General features: G+C 45.6%; 1 protein-coding gene across 8 annotated transcripts in view; it reads right to left on the reverse strand.

Moving 5' to 3' along the window:
- The window catches only part of MYO9B (myosin IXB), a 157,614-nt gene that overhangs the window by 101,646 nt on the left and 34,161 nt on the right, over window positions 1-21,807 (reverse strand). For all 8 annotated transcript variants that reach the window (XM_044270264.1, XM_044270282.1, XM_044270246.1 and 5 more), the window contains exon 3: window positions 1,123-1,217. In XM_044270264.1, coding sequence (XP_044126199.1) covers window positions 1,123-1,217 — 95 coding nt within the window. The remainder of the gene's footprint in view (window positions 1-1,122; window positions 1,218-21,807) is intronic.

Genomic DNA, 21,807 nt, shown 5'->3' on the forward strand with positions numbered 1-21,807 from the left:
AAAATAAATCTGCATAGAGCATCAATCAAAAGGTCAAATATATAATAAGCCTTTTCGATCCAGTCTGTGGCGTTCACAAGGCTGAATGAATGAAGCCTAATAGGTCTATAGAGCTCTTTGGTGTTTAGTTACAACACAAACTTGCCACTTTAGGTTCCTTTTGGTTTATTTTCTTCTCACTAAACACATTTTCAGGCAGGAAATCTGGCATATAGGAGATAAAACCTCATCTATGGGGACAGGCTCCTGACAAAAATTAAAAACTATTTCCTGCTGTATGTACAATAGAAACACCGCACTAATATAAAAATAGATGAAACTTTGATATGAAGTTACATGGGTGTGTTAAACACGCGACAACTTCTGAAAAATGCATACAGGAGCTCAAAACCACACACTGAAAACTGCTCTCAACTCAAAGCACAGGGCTGAGAAGGTCAAGTACTTTGCCATAATGGTAAAAACAGGACGGCTGAAGTTCCATCTGACTTTTGGTGGCTGACTGCAGAAGAATGCAAGGCAGTAGAACGATAATGTGGGAGGAATAGTCGCTGGTTCTGTTTATTATCGGAAGCATATTTCTGATTACACAAGGAAATGTGCTGCTGATTATCTGTCTATGGAAGCCATACCTGACTAATGGCTATTTTCCAGCAATATGCACAGACTAGTATGTCGTGTAGACTGCAATTACTACAGAGAACACTAGGGACCTTACAATAAGGGTCCATTCACACGTCCGTGAATGTGTCCGCACTCGTTCCACAATTCTGCGGAACGGGTGCGGTCACATTAGATCTCTATTGGGCAGGAATGGATGCGGACAGCACACAGTGTGGTGTCCGCATCTCCAGAGCATGCCCCAGATCTTACGGTCCGCGTGTCTGGGAAAAAAAAATAAAAAAATAGAACATGTCCTAATTGCAGACAAGAATAGGCAGTTCTATAGGGGTGGATCTGCAATACACTACGGACGTGTGAATGGACCCTAATAGTAACAATACCCTGTAGCTTAGCTTTTAACTGTTACAGTCCAACCAAAGATGAAAAGGGATAGGATAACAATAAATCAACATGTGCAAAAGGATATGTATAGAAAACAGAGATTTATGGCAAGCTTACCCCCGCACAACTCCACTCTCCAAATAATTGACCTGGATGAATTTTCCAAAGCGGCTGGAATTGTTATTGTGAGCAGTTTTGGCATTTCCAAAGGCCTAAAAAGACAGAAATAAAGAAAATATCAACATAATTATTATAATTATATATACATACACACACACACACATATCTATCACAACACACATCAGGAAAATCTATTCATCCATCGCTTTACTTTTTATCCTTTTTTGGTATAATTAAAGGGTATTTGTCCAGGATCCAAAGTTATCTGGTTTGTTTCCAAATTTGATTTAATAAAATGTACTGATCTAACCATAAACAGTTTAAGATTTCGGAATCTCTTTAGGTCCAGAAAGCTCCAAGGAGAATCGGCTGCTGACAGAAGTTTATGGGGGTACCGTAATCATGTTATGGGGGATATGTTGCGGACGCACTTAGTGAGAAAGGGGGGATCCAGTGACACTTTAGTAAGGCGGTCATTTTATTAGGAGTGGGGTCATTAGGGGTACAGTACCTTAGGGATGACTTTCTGGCAGGACACAGCTCTGAGTGCACATAGTCAGGAGCAGGCACGTGTGAATACTGAGGTGGAGCAGGCATGTGTGACAGGGAAGTCTGCTCCACCCCTCGTCTGCCTGCTCCCGCCCTCCCATCAACTTTCCTCCTCATCCATAACAGCGCATCTTCGGCCAAGCCTGGCACTTTCCGCCCAGCTCCCGCAGCGCAGCCGTCCCTTTCATCCCAGCACTGCAGCGCTATTTTAAAAAGCCAGGCAGGGTAGCAGCACTGCGGGGGTTACCCCGCAGGTACAGATATTTATCTCCCTTACTACAAACCAATGAAAAGTCCTCTTTAAAGATGCACAAAATTTATCACAGTGGCTCATGTGTTGTATACAGCATTTTTAGTCCAGCCAATTCTCTACATATTTGCCAGGTTGCAGCTCCGCTGGTCTCTATTATAGATAATGGGGCCTGTGGGCATTCAGGCAGAGTCCAGCAATGTCAGATCTCAGAATGCTAGCATAAAACTTGCCTAACACAAAGAATGCCATCACTAATAACACCTCCCCATGTACTGATAGTGACTGACGGCTATCTATGTATACACACTTACACAGACAATGCTATCAATCACTGATATCACCTCCTCCATGTACAACTATCAGTGACTGACAGCTATCTACCGTGTGTATACACACAGAACGTTTGAAATAATAAATTATAAGTTTTGCTGACTAATTTCCCATAAAACAGGGATGTCCAACCTGTGGCCCTCCTACTGTTGCAAAACTACAACTCCCAGCATGCCTGGACAGCCTACAGCTAACAGGCCACAGCAGAGCATGGTGGGAGTTGTAGTTTGACAATAGCTGGAGTGCCGCAGGTTAGGCATCCTTGCCATAAAACTTTATAATCAGCATGTTCAACTCCTCCTGCTCTATAACCTGCTGCCTACAGAATGCACCAAATTTCATAGTGAAGAGCAAGTGGCTTCCTATAAGGACGTCTGCCGGCTGGGCCTGTGCTGCGGTTCGCAAATCGTGGTCCGCAATGCACAGGCACAGACTGTAGGGCAGCCGTATGAGGAAGCAGGATCCATTCACTTGAATGGGGTCTGCGATCTGCATTGTCAGTCTGCACCACAAAAAAGTAGTGCTTCTGTGGGGTTCTGTGCCTCTGTTCCGGACCTTCCGGATTGCGGAGCCACTCAAGTGAATGGGTCCGCATCCATGATGCGGTACACAAACAGCTGGTGCCCATATATTGAAGACCCGCTGTTTGCGGGGCCCAATATGGGCACCGGCCGACAACGTTCGTGTGCATGAGTCCAAAGCTTACAGGGGAAGCAGGGGTACATTATACATTCAAACTTCAAAAGAATATTTCTCCAGAAGTAAAAACACCAATACATGGCTCTCCAAGTCAAATGGCTACCAGGTGGTACATGGTTTTAAGTAGCACAGAGCTGCATGGCTAATCTTTTTCCATACAGAAGTCGCATAGAAATACATTTAAAAAAAGCAATGTTTAAAAACCCCTAGAATGAAATGTAAGGGAAGTAGGCTACAAGTCATGTAACCTTAGCAAGTGTGATGAAGCTGTTCAGGGCAAGATAAGAAGCACTTTCACAGTTTTATGGCTCATGCACACGGCTGTAAGGGTTTTGCGGTCCACAAATAACAGATTCCAGTGCACACCACCATTTTTAAAATTCTCTAAAAATGTCCTGTCCTTGCCGCAGAATGGACTTGCGGATAACACACGGGTCACGGGTATGCTCTCCGCATCTTTTGCGGCCCCATTGTAGTGAATCGGCCCGCATCCGATCTCCAAAAAATGTGGATTGGATACGGACTGAAACTATGGCTGTGTGCATGAAGCCTTAACCATGGGCTACTAATGAACCCTTCCCCTACTATGGAAGCATAATACAATATTACATATCACAATTACATTACATGATAATGAGGATGACGTCTGTAAAGCGCTGTGGAATATATATATAAAATAAATTAATTTACATCATAAGAGGATGTATTTTGAATGTATAAAGAAAGGGCATTCAAACGCTGATCTAAGTTGAAACACAATCACAGTTCAGGAGGTACAGAAGCCTCAGACATACTGAATGGCATTCTGCAGCTTCCCCTATGTATTGGAATAAATACAGGATGCAGAATTCAAAAAAGGTTCTGAATAAAATGTGAATTATATATATTTATATATATTTAAAAAGGTACAACAATTCAATTAAAACTACAAAAAACAAAACAAAAGGTCTAGATTAAATCCTGTGTAAGAGAAGATGTAGGTTTCCCTTGCTGAAATAGCTGTGGTTTTTCACAACATAGCATTGTAGGAATGGTGCTGGGATATGTAATGTATGGGTGTGCCCAGTCCTGTGTACGAGAGGGGAATAGGCCTACTCTGTAGGGGACTGCTTCGGTTATTCCTACTCCGCAAATCAAGTTATACTTGGAAACCACGCACATATCCTTCTCCACGCGCTGCACAGTATAGAGCACAGCAAACTTATCCTCTATAATAAAATCCCGCTGTGCCTGCGATGTGTCCGTGCCGATGTTAAAAGCGCATGCATGGGGGCCAATAGAATCGCAGCGCACCACACGCAGCCGCACTGCCCACAGCATCGCGCTGGCAAGGAGGTCTGACAGATGAATTGCGGATTTGGTGAGCGGGACCAAGGAGGAGGAGGACGACACTGCGGGAGCCGAGCTCAGGTAATCACTGCACGACTGACCGCGGCATGGAAGGTGCGGAGGTGTGCGCTGTGTAAGCAGGAAACCGCCGCTGCGGAAAGGGGTGTGGAGACCCCTCCTCTCTGTTCTCTCTCCTCATGGAGCCCCCTCCCCCAGTGTCCCTACATGACTCCACTGCCCTCAGCCCTGTCACTACCCAGCTGCCAGCTGTGGCTCCGCTGTAAACAATGATATATAGGCGCTGTGACTGCTGACATCAAAGAGGAAACTACACTGATGACATATTATATAATCTACACCTGATCATAATCTATCTTCTACAATATAATAAAAGCCCTCTGTGCCTGCGCTGTGTCCATGCGTGTGTGCCGGTGTTAAATGCGCATGCGCGGCGGGCAATCGGCACACATGCACGAACACCACCTGCACCGCCCATACCTGCGCCCCCGATGTGTACAGTGGGGAGAGCTGTCCGGAAATAAAGGTCTGCCATAGCGGGAGACTCCCGATGCCCAGTCTCAAGCCACAGTCCGGTGCCCACTGGACGCCGCTGTGGGAGTGTCCTGGGGACTGTGGCCGCGCCCTGGGGAAGGTTTCGGGCTACAGACCCTCCTTCCTCCGAGCCTCGTGCTCTCATCGTGTAACCGGGAGGATGGCGGAGATGAGTCGGTGAGGAGCTGCAGCTTCCTGGACTCCGTGCCCCGCACGCTGGAAGCAATGTAGTGCAATCATGGTGGAGTTTGTTCACTGTGGAGCCGCACACACCAGCCAGTAGATCCTCAGCACAGAGTCCGATCCCACCCAGTGCCGTGTGTAAGAGGAGTCATAGAGAAGAGATTGTGCCGGGTGTACTGCCAATGAGGACTGGTCCCAAGTGCCGGTCCCGCCTACGCCAGCAGCAGTGATTGGGCAGCGCGCAGTTGTGGGTGGCGCGCCCTGTCCTCATTGATCTGCGCGCTGTGGGCGGCATATGTGCTGATAGGTCGCCGCGCATTTAACATCCGCACACAAGCATGGACATCTCACAGGTACAGAGGGCTTTTATTATATAGGAGATACTATAGGGAAGGAGGGAGGTATATAACATTGAAGGTTGAAAGGAAGGAAATCGATAACGTTCCTGAATAAGAACGTTGTCGCTTGAAATGCGTAGACTGACAAGGGCATCACTGGTTATTAATCATTCTGTACCTCTGTACCTGATACATCGCATGACCAAATAAAGGAACCTACGACGTCATCAATTTTGAGTGCCGGATTTCCTTCCTTTCAACCCATTATAACAAGGCTTCATCCTTCATATCCGTGCACCTTGCAAGAAAAGGCGGGTGAGCTGGAATCCAAAATATATATATATATATATATATATATATATATATATATATATATATATATATATATATATATATATATATATATATATATATATATATATACATAGAAGCCCTGTGTGAGTGCTCAGGGCTGCGTGTCCATGCGTGTGTGCCAATAATTGAACTGCGCATGGGCAGCGTTCCGTCCAATCAACACACGGCGCTTCACACGCACCGCCGAATCACCGCTGCCACCAGCCAGCAGTCGCAGTGCCAGCAGTCTCAGCCACTAGCCACAGCCACCAGTCAGTGCCATTTAATATAGACTGCTCCTACTAAATGTTTATGCACTACTGTTCTACTACCTGTTATTGTAACAGGTTTAATGTCTAGTATTATATAAATATCAACAGATAAAATGGTTCCATGGGTACCATGTAAAACTGCCCTTACAACCAGAGAGGGGTAGTAGAGAAATTTTACTTTTAGTGGGCAGAGGAGACCTGCTGGAAGTACCATGGTGAACTCTACTCTGACTACTCGAAGGGGGGACACCAGACTTGTACATGCCCTGCTGTAGAACGGGCAAAGCTCTACCAGGATCACTGACCCAAGACCTAGATCAGATTTGTCTAGGTCTGACATAAAAACATAGACTTGGATTTATTAATGTGACTGCCACACAAATCTGTCTAATAAGTGATGCAAACTAGCATCCACTAGTATACTACCTCCCCCCCCCCCCCCCCCCGACATGTCCAACAAGGGGGTGGGACTTAGGTGAAAGAGGTGGAGCTTTGTATGAACGAGGGTATGGCCTCCGTTGTGCCACAATTCTGCCGTAATAATCTGTCTCAAAGGAAGCCAACCAACAGTTGGTAAAAACTCATGGAAAAGTATCTATCCCTGCATCTCATATCATCCTTCCTGAGCCCTTATGATAAATCTGGTGCCGGTTTAGACAGCCGGTGTAAGCTTACACTGTCTACAGGATTAATATAGCTGGGCCTTTCTGCATATACTGTATACTTAAAGGGATTAAAACAACTGGAGATGATCCTATTTATGTTGAAATGTTGGGAGAGGGGTTGTTCAATGAGCTTAATAATGTTCCTATAAGGCTCCATTCACACGTCCGCAACGTGTTTTGCGGATACACTGAGCCACGGATCTGCAAAACACGGAAACCGGCAATGTGCTTTCCGCACCGCACATTGCCGGCACTAATAGAATATGCCTGTTCTTGTCTGCAATTGCAGACAAGAATAGGACATGTTCTATTTTTTTGCGGAAACGGAAGCACGGATGCGGAAGTGCGGATCCGCAAATGTGGATGCGGACAGCACATTCCGGCCCCATTGAAAATGAATGGGTCTGCACCCGTTCCGCAACATTGCGGAACGGATGCGGATCCATTTTGCGGACGTGTGAATGGACCCTAAGTGGGGAGATCTGAATGTCACCACAAGCACTGGAAGGCACAATACTGATACAGAGACCAGAAATATCTGCACACCTCCTGAGATTTATGGCTATCTTATGTGTATGGGGGGCCTTCCTACTCTTCCCTGACAGATGATGCTGAAGGAGATAAAGGACCTTTCCTTTCCTGGGGAGAGGCGCTGCTGTGCATGCATGTGTAGGGGTGGTATTACACTGCCCAATTTTTGTGCAGTGAGCAGCGATTTAAGATAAGACATCTATCGGTGCTCGTTTGCACCAGACTGATTACACAGGCCAATGCACACTGTGATAGGACCGATTGAAACAGTCCTTCCTCCCTCATTCTGTTCTATTTAGTATCAGCACGTCCCCGATTGCACAGGAAGGCGTGCTGCCGCTAATCATTTATCAGCTGATCGATTAAACTGGCGGATTGTCGGTAATAAGGGGTTGTATTTCAGATAGCAGAAAAGGGTGCAGTGCACTGATAGGGCCTTTAGAACTAGGATTGACTCAAGAGTGTACTACTACAGAAAAATAAGAAAAAAATAAAAAAAAATTTAAAAAAAAGCCGCCGTTCCCTTCCGGTCAACGTTTGCAGATTCTTCTTCAGTAACATACTTTTAGTAGATTCCAGACAATAAAAAGTAGTGAAATACAATACTGCTAGTTCTCCTCTACTTGGCGCCCATGTCAGCTTCCTCATTTCAAGGATGTGCTTACCTCATTTATACATTTTCCTGACTTCAATGTGGGGGAGTTCTGACCACAGAATATTCTGAGAGAAAAAGTGAATTGTGTTTTGCTAATGTGTGATAATAGACAGTCAACAGGAAGATAAAAAAAAATGTATAAAACCAATGAATATATTTAGGAGGGATGGTGGGGGTGAGTTGGAAATAAGTACTACCAGTAATATGACATACTGATGACTAACAAACATGTCTTCTGTTCTGATCAGCCAGGCATTGAGGAGCACTGCAGACAATCACTAGAAGACTTTTAGCTTGCCCCAGGGCAGGGGCGCACGCCCTGCAGCCCATGATGCTATTCTGTACAGCTCCTCAACATCAGGTTGGCACTACTGTGGTATGCCCAATTCAGATTATGACTGGTTTTCTGTGTCACCAATCCCACAGGCCTTGCAATAGGCATTACACAGTGGGGTTGTCACAATACCAGAATTTGAACTTTGATTATGATACCAAGCAAAGTATCAGGATACTCAATAGCAAATAGATTCCTCACACACACACACACACACACACACACACAAAAGCTCTCCCCAGCTCTCACCCCCACAGCCTCTTTGATTCCTGTACGCTTTTCCAGCTCTCACCCCTGCAGCCTCTTTGATTCCTGTACGCTTTTCCAGCTCTCACCCCTGCAGCCTCCTTGTTCCCTGTGCTCTCTCCCAGCTCTCACCCCTGCAGCCTCCTTGTTCCCTGTGCTCTCTCCCAGCTCTCACCCCTGCAGCCTCCTTGTTCCCTGTGCTCTCTCCCAGCTCTCACCCCTGCAGCCTCCTTGTTCCCTGTGCTCTCTCCCAGCTCTCACCCCTGCAGCCTCCTTGTTCCCTGTGCTCTCTCCCAGCTCTCACCCCTGGCTCTCACCCCCGCAGCCTTTTCAGCTCCTGAGCTTTCCCCCAGCTTTACAGACATGCAACCACAACATACCTATGATAGTGAGGATTCATGACACACACGAACAGACAGCATAGCAAAGATTCATAACACACAGCAGAGCTCACCCATGGTAGCAGCTGACACTTGTCAGTGATCTCTATACATAGATTGTAGCTGCAGTCCGGTCCTCATCTTTACTCCTGCTCTTTCCTCTATGGCACCATGACTCTAAAGCAGGCATCTCAAACTGCGGCCCTCCAGCTGTTGTAAAACTACAACTCCCACAATGCTGCCCTGCTGTAGGCTGATGTCTGTAGGCTGTCCAGGCATGATGGGAGTTGTAGTTTTGCAACAGCTGGAGGGCTGCGAGTTTGAGATGCCTGCTCTAAAGCATCACATGAACAATGGTAGTGTCTGAACTCCATCCATAAAGAACATCTCCCCGTAGCAAGCAAGAGAGGAGGCACTGTAGACACAACATAGCTCCATCCTACAGCACTCAACTCTCACCCCTGCTGCCCTGCATCATGCTCTTAAATTGGAACTTCTACTAAGCTGCGCAACAGCCCAGCATAGTATTGCAAACAGACAATCGGTATCAAATCGGGCAAAGTATCAAGAAAAGTATTGAGACTTATACCTGGTGCAACCCCTATTAGGTCACCTGCACACATTGCGGAATACGTGCATTTTTCCCCCCACAGACTGCATCGTAGTAGAGTACCAGCCCAGTGTATGAGAGTACACAAATCTCATGTACACTCGGATATGGCATAGTACATCAGTTTAAGGGCTCATGCACACAAATGTATATTTTTTTTTCCCCCATGTCCCATGCTTTTTTTTTTTGCAGCCTGTATGCGCAACCATTCACTCCAATGGGGCCACAACAAAAAAATGGTTCAGTGTTCATTCTGTGTCTGTTCTGCAAAAAAAAGTAGTACATGTCCTACTATAGCCTGCAGATGAGGATAGGACTGTTCTATTAAGGGCCGGACGTTGCGGAATGCACACAGACAATATCCGTGTTTTGCAGTGGATCAGCCCTAACGCAGACTGCTCCTTTATAGAGGTATTCCTACCCAACACATTTTTTACATAACTATAAGATATCATAAATATCTAAAAGGCTTTGGAAGCATCGGTAGTTACGTTGAACACCAAGAGCCTCGCGCTGATGAGGCAGATAGTGTTCATATTGCAATTCTTATTTTGTCCACCAGATGGCAGGCCAGAATAAGAAATGAGCAATTTTCTGTGTAAATCCCATTTAAAAACATAAAAAAAAAAAAAAAAAAAATTATAGGGTCATATTTGAGCTTCAAAAGCATTAAAGCAAAAAAATATATATATATAAAAAAAAAAAAAAGTTTAAAATCACCTCCCTTTCCGTATAATAAAAAAAATACCTAAACAATATAAACATCATGGGTATCACCGTGACTGAAAAACGCCCATACTATTAATATAAAAAAATATATAATTCCAATGCGGCGAATGGCGTAACGGAAAAAAAGAGTCAAAATGGCTGATTTGTCATTTTTTCATTGCTTCTCGTGATATTGCAAAAGGCCTCGATGGTAAGGTTTGTCTTTTTGCTGATGACACAAAGATATGTAACAGGGTTGATGTTCCTGGAGGGAAACGCCAAATGGAAAAGGATTTAGGAAAACTAGAAGAATGGTCAGAACTCTGGCAACCGAAATTTAATGTGGATAAGTGCAAGATAATGCACCTGGGGCGTAAAAACCCAAGGGCAGAATATAGAATATTTGACACAGTCCTGACCTCAGTATCTGAGGAAAGGGATTTAGGAGTAATTATTTCAGAAGACTTAAAGGTGGGAAGACAATGTAATAGAGCAGCACGAAATGCCAGGAGGGGAGGGACTGTGGCCACTGCGCCACCAATGAATGTGCCGGCCATATCCCACAGGGTCCCCCTCCTCCACCCCATCATTGGTGGCAGTTTGCAGTTCCGATCGGAGCCCCAGCAGTGTAATGCTGGGGCTCCGATCGGTTACCATGGCAGCCAGGACACTACTGAAGTCCTGGCTGCCATGGTATGTTAGTGAGCAGAGAGCAGCGCATTATACTCCCGTGCGCTGTGGCCGCCGGTCGCTCCTTCTTCTGTCTGTGCGGCGGATTGCTAATGCTTACAGCATTAGCAATGCGCCACACAGACCTATGAGAAGGAGCAACCGGGGGCCACAGCGCACGTGAGTATAATGCGCTGCTCTCTGCTCACTAACATACCATGGCAGCCAGGACTTCAGTAGTGTCCTGGCTGCCATGGTAACCGATCGGAGCCCCAGCATTACACTGCTGGGGCTCCGATCGGAACTGCAAACTGCCACCAATGATGGGGCTCCGATCGGAACTGCAAACTGCCACCAATGAACTGCCACCATTACACTGCTGGGGCTCCGATCGGAACTGCAAACTGCCACCAATGATGGGGGGGGGAGGAGGGGGACCAATGATTAATAATGGGGGGGGGGGGGGGGTGCGTTACCAGAGGGGGCAGATGGAGAGAGAGTGGTTAATGGAGGCTGCAGGCACCACCTTGGCATGTATAAAGTTATTGGTTTAGAGAGGGGTTAATGAAGGCACCTCCAAGGTGCTTTCATTAACCCCTTCAAACCAATAACTTTATACATGCCTAATGCCAAGGTGCTTCCATTAACCCCTTCAAACCAATAACTTTATACATGCCTAATTACGTACATTATTTTAAGTAGCTTTTTCTTATTAGATTACTCGATGAATCGAGAAATATAATCGATAGAATACTCTATTACAAAAATATTCGTTTACTGCAGCCCTACTGCCGACACATTCTATGTTTCTATCCCCAATTTTTTTTATAAAATGCAAGTTGAAAAGTCACGCACACTCCAGAAAGTACAACTATATAGTCCTAATACAGCTATGTGAATGAATGTATAAAAAAAAGTTATGGCTCAAGGAAAATAGGGAAGAAAAATGAAAAACGCAAAAACCCTCCGGTTAGTAAAAGGGTTAAAGTTAGGAAAGCATCATGAACAAGAAATTTCCCCAAACTATTCCTACGTATTCTGTGGAAAAGGCAGGCCTAAACAGCTGTAGGATGTTCCCTCAGTAGACCCTGCAGTGTAAATAGGCCCATACATGTCATCCAGGCTGATCACATAGGACCTCACGTTAGAGATTATATTTAATAGATTCTAAACTGGAAGCAGAGACCTCTCCCGTCTCCCAGGAGCTTGGCAGAAGGACAACAGCCATGCCTTGGTGAGGAGGATGTGAATATGCCATTCAGTACACACCCTTTTTGAACCACCAAGACTGCCACGTTTACTCTCAAATGAACAGTTTCATAGAGAAGTAGACGGTTTCCCTGAAATACTCCTGGCTAGCTAGTCATTTCCACATATTTCTGACAGCAACAGAGCCAGCTTTCTCTTCACAAAAGAACGCTCTGAAAACAGATTTCACGATTTGTCAAAAGACAAGATAGTTTAGGAAAAATGTATGGGAACTACGCGAGATAAAAATCCAGTCTACTCATAACATAAAACCTGGGATTGCCAGCTGAGCCAAGGCAGTGCTATCACATAATGGACTTCATTGTCGTACGTATAGCGAGAAGTACAAGCCACTTCAGAAATTGGTTGCATTTTACAATGAGTGAGGGAGCTATGTTTTAAAGTTTGTTCTTTTTGAGATTCAGATATTGATGACCTATCCTCAGGATCAGCTGCTTGAAGCGCCGGTTCTTAGGCTAGTGAGGTCACATTCATCAGTCACATGGCCTAGGCGCAGCTACACCACATTGAAGTGAATGGGGCTGAGCCGCTATACAATGTATGGGACTGTGCTTGGTAAGTTGCGGCGCTCACTGCGCCGCCACAGCCTCCAAAAACAGCTGGCCGGCGGGATACTAGATGTCTGATCCTTGCTGATCTGATTCCGTTCACCTATTCTGAGAATAGAGGCGGGTTTAGACTCTGATGTACAGTCGATTGTCTGGAAGAATCTATTCCTTCCTGACAGTCAGCTGCTCGTTCAGTGAAGGATTTACATGAAGTCATCTCCTCCTAGGGTTGGGCGATATACCGGTATCACGATATACCACGGTATATATAAAAATAAAAAAAAATAAAAAAAATAAAAAAATAAATACCGCTGTATTTCGTTACGTCATAGAAGTGGTCATGTGCGCTGACCGCTTCTAAATCTGCATCCGCCCCAGCATGAACCGATACTGGACATTTGCAGAGTACTTGTACTCGTGCAAATGTCCCCGATACCTGCTGGCCGCTTGCGGCGGCGCTCTCAGCAGTTCGGCCAGCGTGGGGGGGGACTCTGACTCGCATTCCTGACACCCGACCTCTAAGAGGACGCTGTGATCCGCGCAATTAACCCCTCAGGTGTGGCACCTGAGGGGTTAAATTGGGTGGATCACAGCGCCCTCTCAGAGGTCGGGTGCCGGGAATGTTCTTCAGTCTCTGCATTGGTGGCAGTGGGCAGTTCCGATCGGAGTTCCAACAGTGTAATGCTGGGGCTCCGATCAGATACCATGGCAGCCAGGACGCTACTGAAGTCCTGGCTGCCATGGTATGTTAGGGAGCAGCATTATACTCCCGTGCGCCGTGGCCGCTCCTTCTTCTCATCGATCTGTGCGGCGCATTGCTAATGCTATAAGCATTAGCAATGCGCCGCACAGACAGAAGAAGGAGCGCCCGGCGGCCACGGTGCACGTGAGTATAATGCTGCTCACTGACATACCATGGCAGCCAGGACTTCAGTAGCGTCCTGGCTGCCATGGTAACATTACACTGCTGGGACTCCGATCGGAACTGCCCCCTGCCACCAATGATGGGAGGGGGACCCTGTGGCCACTACCACCAATAATTAATACTGGGGGGGGGGGGGGGGTTGAGTTACCAGAGGGGGCTGATAAGAGGGAGAGGCAGCCTGGGAGGCACATGAGGGGCAGATCAGAGGCTGGGGGGCTGTTTTTTTAGACTTTTGGTTGGTCAGTGGTCACAAAATAAATGTGACCATCCCTACTATAAACCACTCGTTCTGGTACAGAATTAACCCTGTAATGTTTTTGTTGTTACTAGAAGTCAATTGACTAGTTACAGATACCCGAAATGGTGAAAAATGACATATAAAAGTATAACAATTAACGTCTCCTTGTGGCTGCCTGGCTGCCCCCATACAGTGCAACGCCTCCTTGTGGCTGCCCCCATACAGTGCAACGCCTCCTTGTGGCTGCCCCCATACAGTGCAACGCCTCCTTGTGGCTGCCCCCATACAGTGCAACGCCTCCTTGTGGCTGCCCCCATACAGTGCAACGCCTCCTTGTGGCTGCCCCCATACAGTGCAACGCCAAAGTGTTTTTTTTTCTTCTAAATGGGCAGTTATCACGATATATATCGTTATCGCGATAAATTTCTTAATATCGTTATCGTGGGAATATTTTTGATATCGTCCAACCCCATCTCCTCCACAGTATGAGGACAAGGGGTCGCTATTCCCATCACTCGTCCACATACAGAATCATTGTTTCTGGGCAACAGATCACCGTTTAGACAGCACTACCTGCTACCCAGTAAATGGAGTGCCTGCATGAACTACTGGATCACCCGATGAATGAGTGTTCCACTCTTTATCCGGTGATCGGCGGCACATTTAGAGGGGCAGCTTGTCAGGAATGAGCGTTCGCAGGAATGTTTGTTCCTGATAATCTGCTCGATTATCAGGCAGTGTAAATCCACCTTAGGTCATGAAAATCAGAATCTTGTGAAAGCCCTTTAAAGGTACTCTCACATGAGACTATTTCAGCCCAAAAAAAGTTACAACTGACAATATAAAGACCCAAACAGTACTCATTTAAAGGGCTTCAACAGGAGCCAATGTATGGAGGATGAAAGAACAGTCTTCAGCAGATCCCCTGTTCACACGAGATCATGAAGCAAAAGATTAGCCACAAATTTGAGTGTTTTTAGGGGCCAACAATTCCCTATCAGCCCATGAAAATGAACCTAGGGTATAAGTGCACCACCCCCTAACATTAACATGGATTGTACAGCCTGAAAGGGAACCACACACTGGCTTGTGCAGCTCAATACAAGGGTAAAGAAGCTGAGGAAACCAGTTAGCGTGAGGCTGTAGATAAGCTTTAAAGGATGATCCAGAAATAACCTTGGGCATGATAGTACTGATGGGAACAGTAGAAGGGCTTCCAAAGCCTAAGTAAAAAAAAAAAGAAGACAAAAAACTGTAGTTCGATCATAAAGACACCCATCCATGACAGCACTTTGTAGGCACGCTGAATCCAGAGATTCATCAGTAAGAAAAACTAATGCTAAAGAAGCCCCTACATTAGAATCTATTTCCATAAGCAGACTTTCTCTACTGACAAAGATGCCATCACCCGACAACTAGGCGTCAGCTTCTTTGTATGGTAATCAGAAGTCTTATGTGGGGCAAACATACATACAATCACATGGCCCCTAAGAAAATCAGAAATCAGAAAGGCTACAGTCATATGCATGCTTCCCAAAGACGTAATCAATACATTTTCCATCACTAGCAGAGTCCAGAGCGAAAAAAGGTTAAAATGCCACGATGGTGCAATCATGAGTGTATCGTGCCACTTGTCAAGCAGAAGATAGAATTATATTGTCTGGAACATGTTAGGTCCACAAATACAGTCTTAAAGAGGATCCTTCCAGCAGTGACCTCCCTATCCAAATCTCTGTATAGACCCCTAGCTGGGCTTTGCCCGATATATTATATTTTCATTTGTTGATCTGAGGCTCCCGCGGTACGATACATTTCTTACGCGAAAAGAGGTTGAAAGAAATCCAGCTCCACTTGGATAAAGGAATGTACATTTATTTTGCTTGCGGATACATTTCTTAGTACAAAATTAGGCGTCTGATGCGACAACATAGAAACATATAATGTGTCGGCAGATAAGAACCATTTGGCCCATCTAGTCTGCCCAATATACTAAATACTATGGATAGCCCCTGGCCCTATCTTATATGAAGGATGGCCTTATGCCTATCCCATGCATGTTTAAACTCCTTCACTGTATTTGCCGCTACCACTTCTGCAGGAAGGCTATTCCATGCATCCACTGCTCTCTCAGTAAAGTAATACTTCCTGATATTACTTTTAAACCTTTGCCCCTCTAATTTAAAACTGTGTCCTCTTGTGGTAGTTTTTCTTCTTTTAAATATGCTCTCCTCCTTTACCGAGTTGATTCCCTTTATGTATTTAAAAGTTTCTATCATATCCCCTCTGTCTCTTCTTTCTTCCAAGCTATACATATTAAGGTCTTTTAATCCTTTCCTGGTAAGTTTTATCCTGCAATCCATGTACTAGTTTAGTAGCTCTTCTCTGAATTCTCTCTAGAGTATCTATATCCTTCTGGAGATATGGCCTCCAGTACTGCGCACAATACTCCAAGTGAGGTCTCACCAGTGTTCTGTACAGCGGCATAAGCACTTCACTCTTTCTACTGCTTATACCTCTCCCTATACATCCAAGCATTCTGCTGGCATTTCGTGCTGCTTTATTACATTGTCTTCCCACCTTTAAGTCTTCTGAAATAATTACTCCTCAATCCCTTTCCTCAGATACTAAGGTCAGGACTGTGTCAAATATTCTATATTCTGCCCTTGGGTTTTTACGCCCCAGGTGCATTTCAGAGCGTCACCATTGCAGCCAAGCTCTGATCCTGTGAGGCTGCCCTTTACTCAAGTGAACCACAGCTATGCGTCAATGCAAACGGTTGGAGAGGGAGGTCCCTTTAATGGATCTCCCCCGGCCCCCCCCCTCCCTCTATTGCATTATTAACATTGGTGGCAGTGTGCCGCCTCCCCCGCCCCCCCCTATTGCATTAATAACATTGGTGGCAGTGTGCCGCCTCCCCTCTCCCCCTACCCCGATCATTGGTGGCAGCGGAGTTCCGATCGGAGTCCCAGTTTAATCGCTGATAGTATGATGCTTCTACTATTGCTAAGTAACCATGGCAACCAGGACTGCAGTGGTGTCCTGGTTGCCATGGTTACCGATCGGAGCCCCAACGATTAAACTGGGACTCCGATCGGAACTCCGCTGCCACCAATGATCGGGGGGGAGGAGAGGGGAGACTGCACACTGCCACCAATGTTATTAATGCAATAGAGGGAGGGAGGGGGGGCCGGGGGAGGCCGCACACTGTGCCACTAATGTATTGATACAATAGAGGGAGGAAGGAGGCTGCGCGCACACTGTGCCACCAATGTTGTTATTCCAATAGAGGGAGGGAGGGGGGGGCCGCACTGGCCACCAATGAAATTTAAACTGGGGAGGGAGGGGGGGGGGGTCTACCCCCTGCTGCCTGGCAGCCCCGGATCTCTTACAGGGGGCTATGATACGCACAATTAACCCCTTCAGGTGCAGCACCTGAGGAGTTAATTGTACGGATCACAGCCCCCTGTAAGAGATCGGGTGCTGCCAGGCAGCAGGGGGCAGTCATGTACACAGTTCGTTGTATATTCTAACTAGAAGCGTCCCCATCACTATGGGAACACCTCTGTGTCAGAATATACTGTCGGATCTGAGTTTTCACAAAGTGAAAACTCAGCTCTGAAAAAGCTTTTATGCAGACGGATCTTCGGATCCGTCTGTATGAAAGTAACCTACGGCCGCGGATCACGGATGCCAATCTTGTGTGCATCCGTGTTCTTTCACGGACCCATTGACTTGAATGGGTCCGTGAACCGTTGTCCGTCAAAAAATAAATAAATAGGACAGGTCATATTTTTTTGACGGACAGGATACACGGATCACGGTCTCGGCTGCAAAACGGTGCGTTTTCTGATTTTTCCACCGACCCATTGAGAGTCAATGGGTCAGCGGAAAAAACGGAAAACGGCACAACGGCCACGGATGCACACAACGGTCGTGTGCATGAGGCCTTAAAGTGAAGGCCACGCAGAAAAAAGGAAGAGCATATGTGGATGTTTCTTGCTGTTAAATTTAACCCCCTAACTGTTTTGTCCCAGTTTAACTCTAGCAGTGGGAAAAGTAGCCAACTGCAGGGGGAAGGGCTGCTTTAGATGCTGCTGCCATCTCCTGAATGGTAGCAGCTAGAAACATGACATTCCACGCTTTCAGACAATCACAGCAATCAGGGGAAGGTATCACTAATGGAAATCGGGATGCTGTGAATGCAGATGAAAGTGAAAGTAAAAGCAGGTTTTACCACGATTATTCTGGACACGATTTCTTACAGCGATTGCTCCTCTGTTACTTCTAGCCTGGAATGTCAGCTTTCAAACAAGACCAGTTGCATGTTTCTAGCCGCTACCATTCAGGAGATAGCAGCATCTAAAGCAGCCCTCCCATCTCCAGTTAGCTACTTTTCCCACGGCTGGAGCTGGACTCTGGCAAAACAGGGGGTTAAAGAAGTCAACAATACAAGCCAAATCATGGTAAAAGAGCATGAACCTCAGATTCAATTTAAAAGGAAAACTTCCATTGCAAGGGGGAATATATTCTTTAAACTCAATAGTCAAAGAAAGCTATTTTTCAGAATTTTTGGTTGCTTTTCGTTTTCATTTTGGCAGTACAAGCCCGCTGAAAATGAAAGGAGTTTTCCAGGATTTAGACATCGTCAATACCACATCAGTGGAGGGGGGTGATCCGACCCCTGCCACCCCCCGAACAGCTTTTTTAACAGGCTGCGGCGACCAGGTGAGCTCCAAATAAATTTTGGTGCAGGGTTTTAGGAGTCATAGGGCATTTTTACACAGATCCAAAGAAGTGCATTTTGGGGTAAATGGTTCACATGCAACTGAATGCACAAAGTAAAACAGCGGTTGGAAGTTGGTTATATGTGGACTGTAAACTGACTGGATTACACTGGAATCATAATTCTAATCTAATAAAAAGAGAATTTGTGGACAAAGCGAATACTATGCTGATATATCAGAAAGCCGCATGCCAAAAAAGGGGGACCTATGCTTAAAACTCCGGGGTTTGCCCCTACTGCTCTACTATAGCACGGAGTGCTGAATATCTGTCACTGGGACACTTAGGAGGGCTTACATCAGAAAACTAACTACTGTTTAAAAATGCAGCAAGTTATAGAGCAGGAGGAGCTGAGCAGATTGATTCTGGGCTGTGAAGTCAAGGAGGCGGTCCTATCAGTGACTGACAGCCTTCCCTCTATGACTGTGTATACAGAGATAACTGTCAGTCACTGACTGATGTCAAGGAGGCGGTCCTATCAGTGACTGACAGCCTTCCCTCTATGACTGTGTATATAGAGATAACTGTCAGTCACTGACTGATGTCAAGGAGGCGGTCCTATCAGTGACTGACAGCCTTCCCTCTATGACTGTGTATACAGAGATAGCTGTCAGTCACTGACTGATGACAAGGAGGCGGTCCTATCAGTGAGTGACAGCCTTCCCTCTATGACTGTGTATACAGAGATAGCTGTCAGTCACTGACTGATATCAAGGATACGGTCCTATCAGTGACTGACAGCCTTCCCTCTATGACTGTGTATACAGAGAGAGCTGTCAGTCACTGACTGATGACAAGGAGGCGGTCCTATCAGTGACTGACAGCCTTCCCTCTATGACTGTGTATACAGAGATAGCCGTCAGTCACTGACTGATGACAAGGAGGCGGTCCTATCAGTGACTGACAGCCTTCCCTCTATGACTGTGTATACAGAGATAGCTGTCAGTCACTGACTGATGACAAGGAGGCGGTCCTATCAGTGACTGACAGCCTTCCCTCTATGACTGTGTATACAGATATAGCTGTCAGTCACTGACTGATGACAAGGAAGCGGTCCTATCGGTGAGTGACAGCCTTCCTTCTATGACTGTGTATACAGAGATAGCTGTCAGTCACTGACTGATGTCAAGGAGGCGGTCCTATCAGTGACTGACAGCCTTCCCTCTATGACTGTGTATACAGAGATAGCTGTCAGTCACTGACTGATGTCAAGGAGGCGGTCCTATCAGTGACTGACAGCTTTCCCTCTATGACTGTGTATACAGAGATAGCTGTCAGTCACTGACTGATGACAAGGAGGCGCTCCTATCAGTGACTGACAGCTTTCCCTCTATGACTGTGTATACAGAGATAGCTGTCAGTCACTGACTGATATCAAGGATGCGGTCCTATCAGTGACTGACAGCCTTCCCTCTATGACTGTGTATACAGAGATAGCTGTCAGTCACTGACTGATGACAAGGAGGCGGTCCCATCAGTGACTGACAGCCTTCCTTCTATGACTGTGTATACAGAGATAGCTGTCAGTCACTGACTGATATCAAGGATACGGTCCTATCAGTGACTGACAGCCTTCCCTCTATGACTGTGTATACAGAGAGAGCTGTCAGTCACTGACTGATGACAAGGAGGCGGTCCTATCAGTGACTGACAGCCTTCCCTCTATGACTGTGTATACAGAGATAGCCGTCAGTCACTGACTGATGTCAAGGAGGCGGTCCTATCAATGACTGACAGCCTTCCCCCTATGACTGTGTATACAGAGATAGCTGTCTGTATACAGTCCATCAGTGCTCATTACAGTCATTTTATCGGTCAGTACTAGAGGAAGAAATGTAGAAGATGCCACTCAAGCAGGGCTGTGGAGTCGGAGTCGGCAAAAAATGAACCGACTCCGACTAAATTTAAATTGGAATAAAAAAAATAAAAAAATAAAAAGCAAGTTTAAATGTCCGAATTCATAAACGGTTATAATTAATGACTTCTCTACTGTAAGAATAAAGGCCAATGCATGCAGTGCCTCACGTAACCGCAAAACAAACGCGTTCAGTGATGTGAAGAAGATTAATATAAACCATTTCTAGGTTTTACAGATTTTGTTTTTGGTTCATATAGATAAGCTTTGTTTTTGTTCTAAAACAACCAAATAATGTGGTTTGTATTTTTTAACTTGTAAAGTTCCTGATGTTTATGCCTGCTGCTACTATCCAGCCACTTGATTAAAAAAAAAAATGAATAAAACTGTTATTTTCATTGTGTTTGTCTTTTGCTTAAACTGTTCAATACAGTAGACTGTTGGCTTCCCAGCCAGTAGTCATTTGGTAATGACATGTGTGTTGCCTTTCTTTCCTTCAAGGAATGTATAAAATACATTCGCATATTAAATACAGAGGAGTCGGAGTCGGAAGTACAAAAAAAACTGAGTCGTCGGAGCATTTATCTACCGACTCCACAGCCCTGCACTCGAGTAAAATACTTGTAATGCAAAAAGCCTTTATGTATTATGTATGTTACGGACTTCACTAAATGTTACCAGAACCAGGCCGGCTAATAGACAAGGATAGGTATAGGGGACAATATAAGGCTACTTTTACATTAGCGTTTTCAATTCCACTATTGAGTTCCATCATAGGATCCCAATAGCAGAAGAAAACACTTCCGTTTTGTCCCCGTTCATTGTCAATAGGGACAAAACTGAACTGAACAAAATTCTCCAAAATGCATTCCGTTCTGTTGCATCCCCATCGAGGACAGAAAAACGCTGAAAGCAGTGTTTTTTCTGTCTGCGATGTGGTGCGGAGCAAGACGGATCTGTCTTGGCACACAATGCAAGTCAATGGGGACGTATCCGTTTTCTCTGACACAATCTGGTACAATAGAAAACGGATCCGTCCTCCATTGACTTTTAATGGTGTTCAAGACAGATCCGTCATGGCTATAGAAGACATAATACAACTAGATCTGTTTATGACGGATGCATGCGGTTGTATTATTGTAGCAGAAGCATTTTTGCAGATCTATGACGGATCCGCAAAAAACTCTAGTGTGAAAGTAGCCTTAGCTGACCATTACCCCAGCCTCACCAGGACTGTCTTATATGGATAATAAGGTGCTTCTCACATTGCGAAGTCTGTTAAAGAGGACCTGTAACTAGTGTTGAGCGAACTTGTGTTTTAATTTCGGCTTATTGAAGTATCCCGTTATGGATTCTAAATTCCGTTATGGTCCGTGGTAGCGGAATCCATAACGGGATCCTTCGATAACCCGAATCCGAACGTTAGACG

This window comes from Bufo gargarizans, chromosome 1 (assembly GCF_014858855.1).
Source record: "Bufo gargarizans isolate SCDJY-AF-19 chromosome 1, ASM1485885v1, whole genome shotgun sequence".
In the NCBI taxonomy this organism is placed as follows: domain Eukaryota; kingdom Metazoa; phylum Chordata; class Amphibia; order Anura; family Bufonidae; genus Bufo; species Bufo gargarizans.